The sequence below is a fragment of the Kwoniella botswanensis genome, chromosome 1 (assembly GCF_036426115.1).
Source record: "Kwoniella botswanensis chromosome 1, complete sequence".
Lineage (NCBI taxonomy): Eukaryota > Fungi > Basidiomycota > Tremellomycetes > Tremellales > Cryptococcaceae > Kwoniella > Kwoniella botswanensis.
Genome location: NC_088599.1, coordinates 14852844 through 14865251, shown reverse-complemented (window position 1 = coordinate 14865251; position 12408 = coordinate 14852844). Strand labels below are relative to the sequence as shown.

At 44.9% G+C, this 12408-nt stretch overlaps 4 protein-coding genes across 4 annotated transcripts; 2 read left to right on the top strand and 2 right to left on the bottom strand.

The window, feature by feature from the left end:
* Positions 1 to 21: 21 nt before the first annotated feature.
* Positions 22 to 1259, top strand: L199_005612 (uncharacterized protein; the record flags this gene model as incomplete). Its single annotated transcript, XM_064891322.1, has 5 exons — positions 22 to 183; positions 290 to 472; positions 556 to 641; positions 754 to 838; positions 936 to 1259. 5 exons carry the CDS (start codon positions 22 to 24, stop codon positions 1257 to 1259), a joined length of 840 nt encoding a protein of 279 aa, XP_064747394.1.
* A 583-nt stretch (positions 1260 to 1842) lies between these two features.
* Positions 1843 to 4397, bottom strand: L199_005611 (uncharacterized protein; the record flags this gene model as incomplete). The annotated part of the gene is made up of 9 exons (XM_064891321.1): positions 1843 to 2135; positions 2218 to 2640; positions 2703 to 2761; positions 2840 to 2858; positions 2927 to 3147; positions 3249 to 3312; positions 3389 to 3462; positions 3541 to 3757; positions 3833 to 4397. The coding sequence occupies 9 exons, from the start codon at positions 4395 to 4397 to the stop codon at positions 1843 to 1845; spliced, it is 1935 nt and encodes a 644-aa protein (XP_064747393.1).
* Positions 4398 to 5069: 672 nt separating this feature from the next.
* On the bottom strand, positions 5070 to 9535 carry L199_005610 (uncharacterized protein; the record flags this gene model as incomplete). The annotated part of the gene is made up of 7 exons (XM_064891320.1): positions 5070 to 5296; positions 5370 to 5465; positions 5530 to 5852; positions 5971 to 6188; positions 6347 to 8724; positions 8797 to 9389; positions 9459 to 9535. The coding sequence occupies 7 exons, from the start codon at positions 9533 to 9535 to the stop codon at positions 5070 to 5072; spliced, it is 3912 nt and encodes a 1303-aa protein (XP_064747392.1).
* A 974-nt stretch (positions 9536 to 10509) lies between these two features.
* L199_005609 (uncharacterized protein) lies at positions 10510 to 12069 on the top strand (the record flags this gene model as incomplete). Its single annotated transcript, XM_064891319.1, has 4 exons — positions 10510 to 10910; positions 11015 to 11489; positions 11549 to 11790; positions 11838 to 12069. The coding sequence occupies 4 exons, from the start codon at positions 10510 to 10512 to the stop codon at positions 12067 to 12069; spliced, it is 1350 nt and encodes a 449-aa protein (XP_064747391.1).
* Positions 12070 to 12408: the final 339 nt, after the last annotated feature.

Below are 12408 nucleotides of genomic sequence, written 5' to 3'. Positions count from 1 at the left end.
CGGCAGAGGAAGCCAATCACAATGTCCTTCGACCCATTCGAAGCTCGGATGCAGTTCCTCCAACTACTTCGTAAACTCAATGCGTCTCAACCTTCTATCCAGAAAGTTGTGGGATATGCTATCAAATATGGCTCGAGGTGTAGTGAGGACTTATGGGAATGTATAGTCGAGCAATGTGGGAAGGTGCGTTGGCCTTTTCTTGACCTGTTTCACTTCCTGCAAATACATCGTTGTATAGGTATCGAGTCAATGGAAAAAGCCTAAACTAACTTGATACCAACATTCATAGGGATCATTGAACACACGTATAAATATCTTATATTTCCTCGACACCCTGCTCGAAGCTTCTCTCCCTCTGGGACCTGTCGATGCTCCATACCCTCAACTAGTGACGCAGAATTTACAGGATATAGTGGGGAAAGTAGTTCCGGATGGACGAGATAGGGTACTGAATCTACGAAGTGCGAAACAGGTGTGTCGTCTTGAACTCATATTCTACAGCTGGTTGCAGATCCTCTTGAGACCGAAACAAGCTGATGTGGTTGTGTGGGGTAGATATTGGAAAGCTGGAGACTTAGGCGAGTTATAGATCATGATGTTGTTGAAGAAGCTTTGAAATTTCTCGAAGGAAGGACGCATAGGTGAGTATGGTATAATATGTCCAGTCTTCATTCTCATCAGACATGTCGAGTCGGGAAATTGTGTAAAGAATCCCTGCTCATGATGTTCTTTCGATATGTCCGTGTGTCACAGCGACGATCCATCGAATAAACGGAGTCATGAACAGGCTTTTTCGAAAAATGAGATTCTGCGGAGGATGGAAGAAGATCGTGAGAGGGTGAGTGTCAATACTGTTCCTCGCTCCTGATGGCAGATCCTCGTCCAATGATCGATCAGAAGAACAAGGCTGATAGTTTCAAATATGCATATCACAGCATAAACGCTTGAGAGAACGAATATGGATACTACCAATCCCACCTTTACACCCCCAATCATCTCAACTCCCTATCAAACTCAAATCATCCCCATCGACTACTTCACCATTTACACCTGCCTCACCGTCCAATTCGAAACCTTCTAACGCATCGACCCCAAATCAAGGTAAGATGGCTCCTCCACCTGTACCGGTGGCCGATAAGGAGAAGACCCAAGAGATTGAAGGAGGTGGGCTGGAAACCGCTTTGGAAGTGGAGTTCGAGCAGGCTTGGGAGGGAGTTAGTGATATTGACGAAGAGGAATTACAGAGGATGAAAGAGTGAGTCATTCCCTCTTAGATCAATGTTACGCATACCTGATGCCTTCGAGGGTCATTGCTGGATGAGGATGATATGCTGATCACTGTTATTCGTGTATAGGGATATAAAGTTAGCTAAATTAGATATACCGATAACAACATCATAGGATCAACTCCTTCGTCTCTACATACATATGTTGTATAATCATGACTCATCTGTATCTTATACCGCGCATATCATATCACAATTCATCATCACGATTAACGATCTCGCTTTCATTTGTCATGTTTCGATCTGATGTGATTGTTTGCTCATCGTTGGTGATATGACATTCACGAATCATTTCATCATGAAAAGATGATACGCATACCATACTGTCATATTCATACATTCATTGTACATCCTGTCAAATAATTATATGACTGTATCCAAAGCTGGCAAATCAATTTAATTATAAGGATCTACAATGAGAAAGTTCAGTTCAATACAGACTACACTACTATCAACTGTCCCAATATCACATCCATCATAACATACCGTACTGTCAAATTATCGTCCCATCAATCACACCTTCATCATCTCGCGCGACCTTCTCGTCCGATGTTGATCAAATACCTTTTTCCAAATCCCTAGATCTTCCATCAACTCCCTCACCTCCAATCCTAGCATCTTCACCCGCCTCCCTATCCCACTGAGGTTCCAGCGCCTCATCTCGATTAGTCTTGACTTTCCTCAACTCATCCTGCCTCTCCTCTTCCCTCTCTCGCGGCGTTTCTTTTGACTCTTCGTCGATTGTATGCGGAGTAGAGGGGGCGTATCGCGATTTACGTCGGAGGTATGGTCCGTACTTGTAGAATAGGAATGGCATTGGTGCGCATGCTATAGCAAGGACCGCAACAACTATTCGGTTGCAAGAGTTAGCAGATCATACGTCTTTGATCTCGTTGCGGGTAGGAAAGACATTATCATCGTCGTCACTCACTAGTCCCGGCAATATGTAATCCCAGATTCCTATACATCGTCACAGCGAACAACGGGAACGCCGCCCCGAACAAACATCTCAATACAGCTAGAGCTGCCAATGCACTAGCCGCATAGAGCGTGTAAGAATCGATAATGTAATTGACCATACTGTTGAATATCCATAAAAAGCCAAGTCCAAAGGGTATACAGGATAAGATTGACCATATCCAATGTACGGGTGGTGCAGATGTCCATGCGAACCACATTAATCCGATAGGTAGTAGGATCGCCGCAATACATGCTAGAGGGAGTCTGGTCTCGGGAGGTGTAGGTTTACCTGGGACTGTGGCTTTCTTGTACCACCTGTCTCCTAAGGGATTGAGAATGTTACCTAGGACTAGACCGAATCCCATTCCCAGGAAAGCTAATCCTCCTTGACCGACTGAACGGTAGCTATAAGTCAGCAAGAGGATGAGGCGAAGAGGGATGAGAGGGTTGACTCACCTGACCATCCTCTGATTTCTTGATAGATTAGAGGGAAACATGCGAAGAAGAGGTATAGACTAGATCAGACCACCAAAACCGTCAGCTTGGCTATAATGCCTTGTCAAGAAACTGAGTATCGGTACTGATAGACCTACATTCCATATACAATCGCACCTAGTATCAATCCGGGTGAGCTTGGTCATCCTTTCTTTCAGATTCGGAATAGTATACGCCTTGCTCACCATATATTGCCAAACATCCAACAATGACTTCAGTGAAGAGCAATTCGAATGGTCTCAATAGACCAATCTTAATAATCTCAGATTTGGATTTTTTCGCTTTATCGAATTTAGCTATATACACTTCACCTTGGGACAACGTATTAAGTTGTTTGGCTTTACGACGAAGGATCGTAGGTGCGTATGTTTCGGGCATGATCACTATAGTCGCCACTGTTACGATACTACGACGAAATACAGGTCAGCTAACTGAATCGAGAGATATCATTTCGGAAGATCGACTGGTATAGCTTCTCTGTAGAAGGAGTTTTCGAAAATAACTTACAGAGCGTATATAAATTGAATCCAGTATACCCATCGATATCCACATCGTTCCGTGACATATCCACCTGGATTGGGTACAACCTGGTAAGTTCCCTTCCTCGTGTAAACCAGCGTCAAGCTATGTGAATGACATTTACTTACCTACTATTGGACCGAGTACAGGACCAAGAAAGGGTGCCAAAGAGAAAATACTTGTAGCCATAGCTCTCTCGTGTCTTACATTTTTATCAATCGATGGTCAGCTCAAGTATTAAATTGGCTATTTGATACGATTATAGGTCGACACGACTCACGCTGCCCACATATCACCAATTTGACCACCAGGATTCGTCAACGTACTACTCCCCCAGAAACCAGCTAAGAATCTCATCACGAGTAACGTCCGAGTATTGTGGGACAGTGCAGTGCCGAGGTTGAACATTGTAAAGAGAGGGAACGAGACGTAAAAAGCGAAATTACGACCCCATATTTCAGAGATGGGTGCCCAAATCAATGGACCGAGAGCGAATCCTAAACATACATCACGAAATCAGTTGCCTCATCGCGATGTGTGTGAGTGGTTATCTCATTGGAACTGTGACGTACCAAGTATAAACAAGCTTATACCTGCTGTACTCAGCTCCCTACTCATGCCATACTCCGGTATTATCTCAATCACGGTCGAACTATAACTGACACTTGAAAAGGGTGGACATAGAGCTGTGATACCTATAAGGAGGGTTAACATCCATCGATACTTCTTCGACCAATTGTACGGGTTCGTAGGGTCGTTAGCGGCAAAATCGACAAGGTATGGATCTGATGATGTTCCTGAGCCTGGATAGGTGTGTTTGAGTGTCGGTTCTGACCCAGAGAGAGATCGTGTGCGAAGAGGATGTAAGATGCGTTGGAGTATCGATGAGGGTGACTGAGGGGCTATCGAAGATGGTGTAGGAAGGGGTTTGGTCAAGACTGTCGTCTTATTGGGTGGTCTTTCTAACTCATTCTTATTTTGATATGATTTCACATGATTATTCGAGGGGTCTGGTGATCTTGAAGTACTCTTATCGCCAGTCGTATGATAATCATCTCCGACAGGTGAATCATCGTTATTGAACATTGTCGAAGTCGAAGATAGGGATGAAGGGGTATCCAAATCGGTCCGAGGCATTTTCACTATATACAAATACGACTATAACTTGATTCTCAGTATAGGGCAGACTTATGGATTGTGTTGGGAGAGGATAGATACAGTGGACTAGACGAGGATGATAGGACGATCGAGTATGATTATGTTACAAAGACTATAAACAGTTCGATCGTTCAAATCAACAACTGACGACAACAAGGAAGAAACGTCGAGAACAATAAAAGGCAAAGATCAACTTCCACCTCACATAGAGATGATGAATATCATCTACTCCAATGATACCTTAAAGTCGCGAATGGAATACGCTCCAGCATCTCCACTCACCGCTCATCACTCACATCGCTCGTGATTAACTTTTTTCTTTTCCTGTCCCTTTCTAATTTCGCTCATGTCCGATAGAGTTATCGGGCGATCCGGATCTAGTTGCCGATCATCGTGCCGAGAGCACGGTATTGGTTGAACTTGCATATAATTATGAGTGTATGTATGCATGATCTACTCGATCAGCAATATATCAAATGCTATATGTTATTACTACATATGCAAGGTAAACAAGGCTGATGATAGTGATGATAGGCAAGAGCAAGTAGGTATATACACCTTCATCATCTTGAATCTATACTGATTCAAACCCATTGTTCCATGCGTCGCATTCGGTCCCCATCAACCAGTCCTCGCACACAAGCAAAAACATCACCCCATGATCTCCTTCTCAACCGAGCTCCTCAACTTCTTATAATCCTTCTCATCGAACCTGACCTGATCACACGTCTTCATGAAATTCTCAGGTAAGAGCAAACTATCCTGAGGAAGGTTTTGTAAATATTTCAATACCGTAGTTGGGTTTTTCTGTAAGCCCATTAAACGTTCCTTCGATAAAGTTAGGATGGCGAACGAAGCGATGAGAAGAAATCGGGGCCCTAAGCGACGAAAGACAGAACCAAATCAGCGTAGCTCGACCTACTGATCAGTCACAATTCAGTTCTCGCTTACCTTCAGAAACGACAGCATCTATAACTCTCAGAGTAGTGGGCCAAGGTAAACATCTGATAAACAATTGACTAAACCATTTATCGAGGAAAGATATTGCTACGGATGCGGAAAAGATCGTTGTCAGCGACTATGCCAACATAACGAGGGAAAGATGACTTACGATGCAATCCAATCTCATTAAACAATTTACCCAACTTCGGTTCTTCCTTCATTAACAAACCCATAAATACCGACGAATCGATTCTCAATCCTGTCCTATCGTTCGAATTGGTATAGTAATCCTTCAGAACGGAATTTACTAATCCACTCAACAACCAGAAACTATCTTCTGCTACACAATGTATCAACAATGCTCCAGCAATCAGGGTCATCTCGGATCGATAGCCTGAAGGAGCGAAGTTGGAGTATGCACGAAGGATCAGACGGAGGTCCTGTTGACCTGCTGAGTTGGACGAGGCGAATATGGAGTGGTCGGGGTATGCACTATGATTTCACGATAAGTCAGCAAGGAAGTAGAAAGTGGAGATGTTAGACGAAAAGCAAGAAGAGAGATGGATGTTTAACGGGGTCTAAGTTTAGATGCAGAAGGAGTATTACTCACCCAGCAACATCTTTATCGATCCTCTCATCCTCCAAGCCATTATCATGCGCAATCAGTTCCTGATACAATCCCGGTGTTCTAGCTGAAAGTGTATTGGCCATGAACCACGCCCACACCTTTCCCCTAAGGGATGAAGGTACTCCAGCGTCCAGAACAAGTTTACGGACTTTCTTAGGTGGGGAAGTATTGGGTGGAAGAGGTGTCGAGATGATGGAAAGCTAAGGGAATCCAAAATGAACGATAGATCAGCATCATATTCTATGACATTTCTGATGATTGATTGATTTGACAGCAGGTCTCGATGCAGCAGATCGTGTTTAGCCAGAACAGACTAAATCACACAACGATAACCACATTGTATGATAATCACACTCACCCATTTCTGTTCAATAACCCTATGATCCCCCGGCTGACTCCTACTCTGGAAAATCTCTGGTACAGGTGATCTATCTTTTAAGAATCCCCACTCATCAGTCTCCGGTAAAGCTCTAAGAGAGTTTATGGAATTTTGCGAGGTTATCGTCGACTGTCTATTCAGGTTGGGTCTTTGCGAAACGTCGCTAAACGATCCAGGAGATATAGGTGAATTGTCTTCGATTGGTGATAAAAGTACTCCATTTGCGTTCTGTCGTTTGGGTTGTATAAGTTCGAAATCCAACCCTTCAGCTTTGACAGTTTCCTCTATAAAGTCTTTATGAGATATCGCACCTCCTCTCGAAGTGATAGACGAAGGCGTAGTATAGCTTTTCTTAGGTGTCTTGGAGTTGATAGACGAATTGAAGGAGAAGGAGGATGATCTGGCGGATCCAGGAATATGTAACGATGGTGTAGAACCATTTCCGTTACTTATTCCATGGTGGTGCACAGACGCAGGTGTTGAAGGGATAGGTAGATGATTGACTGTGGCGCTCGATGAGGATGGCGAGTGTGTACCTGTAGGTGGAGTCGCGGGGTTCAAGGATGATTTCCTACCACCGAAGAAAGATCTCTTCACGGAACTTGCAGACTGAGGGACCGGCGACTTGATAGAAGGGTCAGGTAATGGCGGAGTTTGATCGATCTGGATTGACAAAGCCGGTGGTGGAGGGGTAAAATCCTTCTTTACCCCCACACCCAGAGTCTTGGCTACAGTAGCAGAGAAACTTCGCGCCCTAGGTCGACCGACCAAGGATGGTGGACTGGGTTTAGCGAGATCGGCTTCGAGAGGCGTACTGGGTGTAGGTGGTACAGGCGAAGTCGCGCTTCTAACAGGATGAGGATGTGGGTGAGGTGGAAAGGGTGAAGCTTGATTCATCGTATCTTCATTGGCCAAGATGGGTGACGCCAAAGGTGAAGTAGCTCTTCTATGAGCATCATGAGGTGACGGTGCACGGCTTTTGGAGGAAGGCAATCCTAAGCCAATGGCCTCGTGTCCGTGAGAAGAAGGGGGAGGAGTAGGAAGGACGGGCATTCCTGGGCCATTTACTAAAAATGTGATTGGAACAGGTCCCTTTGAAGCTAGTAAATCAGCTTCCATTCTCCCCACGAGCGTCAGGCCCCTGGGTCGTTTCCCATCGAAGGTAGATCTAGCTACATCCACTGCCTGTCGAGTAGCTGATACGCTATGCGGCGAAGAGGGTGATCCCGGGGTCCATGGAGCTGATTGATGCAAATGAGGTGATAGACTGGGGGAGTGAGTACAAGGTGGAGGAGGCACCAGGCTGTGGGCAGAGATTATACCATTGTCGGTCACATCGATCTTTACTTCAATCTCGTCGATGGGCAAGGGCGAAGCGAGAAGAGAATGGCCGCTAGCGCTCTTCGTCATGTCATGACCCACCGTCTCATGGCCAGCCGAAGATGGAGCATTGAGCGGTTCAGCCTCATGAGGTTGAGGGGTAGCGATGTTCGTCGACTCTTCGGAATCATGGGTGGTACTTGCTGATCTCTGACCTGAAGTGGTGGAATCAGAAGGGCTGCTTTGGTGCGCAGATATGGAAGATGAACCATGGGTAACGTGCTCATGAGGGTCATTCCCAGCTGATTGCATTTCGCTGTCATCGTTCTTCGCATCAGTTGAAGGCGCAATAGCTTGATATTCTTGGCGTGATTTGAAAGGACTGTTGGTCGAATCGTTTTCAGACTCCTCCTTCTCCCTTTCTCTCATGATTCTCAACCGTAATTCCGTAGCTACCGATCTGCCACTTTGTGCGGAAGGCATATCTAACTTGTGGAAATGGGATTGGTTAGGCGTGGTGGGCGTAAGCTGATCAGATAATTTGGGTGTGATTTGGATTTGCTCTCCTTCTTGATTTTCCTCCTGGACTTGAATTGTACCGTTTGGATCAACATTGTGTTGACTTTGATTTGCCTGAAGGATTTTCTTGGCCGAAGGTAACCTGAAACTCTCTGTTTGAGGACTTCGACTCAATCGGTTGTCCATCGACCAAGCAGGGGACGACAGTCCTGGTGACGCACTACCTACGCTCAGTGGTGAGGGGACTTTACTAGCTGCTTTGGCAGCTCTAGATAATCTCTTCTGTTGGATTGCCAAGCTCATCCGTTTCGCTGGACCGTACATGCTCTCTCGAGCGTAGTCGTCGTAAATATCCCATTCGACGTCATCTTCATCTTCTTCTAGATCCTGTTCATCTCCATGTTCACTTTCATCTTTGCTATGAAAGGAGGATGAACGACGGTGGAAGGGCGCAGAAGCAGATCCTGTGGGTGGTTGATGAGATGCAGTAACCGATGTAGTGGAGGGGGACTGATCGTCTAGATAGGATAAGTCAACATCATGATTAGCATAGAGTCAGCTTGAGGGTGGTATGCTTGTGTGGAACATACCTTTGAGCTCTTCCAAGCTATCAACCTTTATGCCTCCATCTCCATCCTCATAGTCATCTTCATTCTCGTTACCGCCCATCATGAATCCACCTATCCCTCCGAAAGCTTCACTACTGTTGTTTGATACTATTGACCTTCTTTCACCAATCTGTTGCGGTTGCTGCTGTTGATCGAAAAATCCTTGTTGTCGATTATCCTGTGATAAGGCAGGTGATGGTTGAGGTGAATCTAATTCGAACGGTTCCGAGATTCTCTTCAATTCTCGTCTACTTCTTGTCACCAGATGAGATTGTAGCTCTTCTACTCCTTCAGCTTCCTCCTCTTCCTCATCGTATTGATAGCTAGAATGTTTCGTACAGCTCGGACGAGGTGGTGAAGGAACAGTCAAAACAGTTTTTGGTAGATCTTTGACACCGTTTGGTGGTGTACTACTTCCAGCTAAAGAGTCAAATTTCACATTCTCCCTTTCTACCCATCCTATCACACCTTCACATGATGCCAGTAAGACTTTTCCAAGGTCACGTAGTAAGATCAACTCGTCCCCTGATATGTACATTAGTTGATCGGGCGCTTCCGCAACACAGTCTGTGAGACTACAGCAGATCCATCAGCTATATACTCTTGGGAGGACGATTGATTGGTAGTGATGAAAGAGGACGTACGCTACCCCCTTTCCTATCCCTCCTCTCTCAGCCAAAGCTATCAGATCGTTCAACTCTCTTGGATCGAGGTATCCCATTGTCGGCAGGGGTTCGGTATTATACGGTTGATATATGAAAACTATAGAAAGTTCGATTTTGATGATGGCTAAGGGGGTCTTAGCTGAGCATGGTTGCAGTGTACAATACGGGCATAGGTGTATTGAATGGTGTTCAGAGGAGAGAGAGCGACCATGTGCAAAATATATTCATTTGACATGAACGTATGAGTCTGACCTGACGCGTCCATACAGACAATCGACAATTTAATCTGAAACACGAACCATACAATACACGGAATCAAACTCCATAGGGAGGTCAAACTCAAAACTATAACCTTCAGGCATGTCATTGGATCTTTCGTTGCTTTGGTGGGTATCGCCAATAATTGATCAGCTTGCCCAGCACAAAATAGCACCTTCATGGAGTCACCTGTCATCCCGCACTGTCAAGAGTCCCTCGATAGTTCGAGATGTACTATGGTTCTAGCCGATATCAGATGCTATAATGACCCCTCCCTCCTCGACAGGCCTTCGTCACCAACCCTTGGACACGATCATCATGCTGATCAGTGATCAGATATCCAGCATACAGCGATGACTATGGTCTATCAAGCCATGGCAGATGGGTAGTATGGACTGATTTAGATAGATCACTGTGTGCACGGACCGTTCCTTGATGATGATACCAGACTGATGCACAGACCTCTCCTTATCATATCCCTATCAATGACATAAACATGGCATCAATGGATCAGCGCAGATTACCATGATACTATATATACATATATTGATACTCACATCCTTCTTTCTCTTTTCTTCTCAACGTCAGACTTGAAAAAATAACTAAACGTCCTGAACCGAAAACAACCTTCAGTCACTGATTGAAACGACGACGAATAGTACTCTCTATATTTCTTGAAATTCACTTATACCTTGTTTTCTGTATGTATCTTCCTCATGACCTGATCATGATAGCGCGCTTACATCGATCTGCCTTTCTACTTAGGATACTGATGCCGAGGAAGAAAAGTCAAGCCAAGAAAGTTGGAGTAACCGACGGGTTGGTGAACCTACTCTCCGACCCCTGCGTAATCAACGTCGGATCATCAGTAGGCAATCTTACCTCCAGGACATCTGCTATTGGCGCACTTCCACGAACAATAACACCGAACATTCACAAAATTGGACGAGATACTCGAGCTACCACCAATAAATATACGACGTCAAAAGCACCCCTTAAATGGACGTTGAGAAGGAGATCGGAGGGAACCGAGACAGTAGAAGCAAAAGAACTGGAAAGCATCCAGCTGACCAAGAGGTATACTCCGAAACCTGCAAGCTTCGAAAGCTTAAGGATCATGGATTGGTCTCGAATCAGCCAATGTTGGGATCACAATTCCGAAGAATGCTGGTAGTGAGTGATGCTTTCCTACTGTCTTCGTAACAATTACCTCCAGTGTCTTCAATAATCTTCCTCGACATACGTCAGGCTGATGATTTACATCTGAATCTTCCCAGTCACAAACAGATCAACTGTACCAATTATCGCAAAACAACCCACTTCGCTAATCCGATACGATACCCCCGGGCACTCGGACGAGGACTTGAAATAGGTTCATGTAAGGATTGCAAGAAGGATGGATGTCCTTGTTCGGTCTCAAGCGAGAATGATAGATTCTATGGTCTATCTTACAGCTTGGACAATCCCCCTGTCATTCATCGAATTGATACCTCCCAAGGAAAGTTAGTAGAAGGCAAAGTCGATATGAGGGTATTGTTAGAAGATAGCAATGGAGACGAAGGGAAAGACAAAAAGGAAAACAGAGAAGAAGGAGGAAGATCCGTCACTCCTCGAGTGGCTAATACCACCTTGAAACATGGATCGAAACGACAAAGACCTTTGGATTCAGACTCGGATCCAGAGGAAAGTAACCGATCTCACGCTGGCGGCTCAAGGAGTGGTCAATTGAACCGTGTGAGACGTCGCATCATCGTAAGCATCCCTTCCTGTTCAGTCAGCCGTTTAAAGGCTCATAGATGTTAATTTTGCAGGTTTCACCGAAAGACAATTCCGAAATAATCATTCATTCAGGCAACCACCACGATGATCAGGATCCCAGTTCGACTTTACGAAGCTCGGCCTCCTTGATCAGCGATTGTGCTCTTCCATTACATCCACTGCGCAGGATGATCGCCCTGACATGCCATCGTCGACCTCTACAAATCCTTCTACCTCCACCAGGACTCTTGCCGGTGACGAGCCAAACCGCTCGAACTTTGCATCAGTTGATGTAGTGACTGAGAGTTCAAATATTCCGACTTGCACTTTCACAAGCGGTAGCACCCCAATACGACATCACGTTCCTACTGCAGCCCAGTTACAGGTAACTCGACTGAAAAACAAACTTAGAGATCAGGGCGAGCGACTTGACAAGATGATGAAAGACAATGAGGTTATCATGGCCAAATTAGGCCAGGTGTTTATGGAAAGAGATGAAGCGGTTAGAGAAAGGAACGAGTTGGCTAAAGAAGTAGATAGATTGAGAGAAATCTTAGGGGATACAAAGGGGTAGTCGTTCGAAATGAGGGAAGTCTGAATCAGTGTATGATGGCATAATATAACATATGGTGTATAGACCGGGGTCAATCCGAATCCGGAAAGGTAGACAAAAATTGTGGCAGAAGTTCGGTACAAATGGAAGGAAAACAGTTCATCTCGAAAGTGTATACATAAATAGGGTGTACGAGAACAAGTCGGATTACTTAACGAAAGAGAATGATGTTTCATGTAAATGATATATATAACGTAGCGTCTATAGTCTAGATGTCGTCTATGTACTCAAAGACAAATACGTATATTCCAAATCGACTGACCGGTTCCTTCTGATAAAAGTAACATTGGAACCATGCTG